Raw genomic sequence first — 538 nt, forward strand, 5'->3', positions numbered from 1 at the left:
CCAGGGTAGCTGCCCTTTGTGGAGAGGGGCTGAGGAGAGCTCCATGTCTCTGCTGTGGCCAGGCTCTTCCTCTAGACAGGAGGTTTGCCTCTCAGGCTGCTGCCAAGTCTGGCTGCCCTGGTGTCTGTTCTGCTTTTATTCTCAGACCTGAGCCTCCTCCCAGAGGAGGAAGCCTCCTGGAGTCACATGGGCTAGGGTGGAGTCTGTGTGTCAGTGCTGCCCCCCATCCTTCTATTCCTTTCTTTCTGGTTTACTGTTTAGAACATAGTTTGAGCCACAATGTTGAGAAGTGTCCTGTGCCCTAGAGAACAGCAGTTCACCCCGGGTCTTCCTGCACTTCCTATAGCCAAGAGTGTATTTTCTTGTGATACAAAAACCCAGCAGAGCCCAGTCTGCCCTGTATCTCAATGCTCTGGGAAGGTGGGATATACTCTGGGGAGGTGGTGGCAGTTATCTATAGGGGCTGGAAAAGGTCTGAGTGATGACTGGGGAGGGACCAGATCCATGGTCACTGCTGTCACCAGTCCGGTGTCTGATC

General features: G+C 53.7%; 1 protein-coding gene across 1 annotated transcript in view; it reads right to left on the bottom strand.

Annotated features, from left to right (window-relative positions):
* The window catches only part of LOC101984398 (carcinoembryonic antigen-related cell adhesion molecule 2), a 28,031-nt gene extending 27,986 nt beyond the window's left edge, over window positions 1-45 (bottom strand). Inside the window, exon 1 of the mRNA XM_026786376.1 lies at window positions 1-45. Within this exon, the coding sequence (XP_026642177.1) occupies window positions 1-45 (45 nt within the window).
* Window positions 46-538: the final 493 nt, after the last annotated feature.

The sequence above is a fragment of the Microtus ochrogaster genome, linkage group LG4 (assembly GCF_000317375.1).
Source record: "Microtus ochrogaster isolate Prairie Vole_2 linkage group LG4, MicOch1.0, whole genome shotgun sequence".
NCBI classification, from domain to species: domain Eukaryota; kingdom Metazoa; phylum Chordata; class Mammalia; order Rodentia; family Cricetidae; genus Microtus; species Microtus ochrogaster.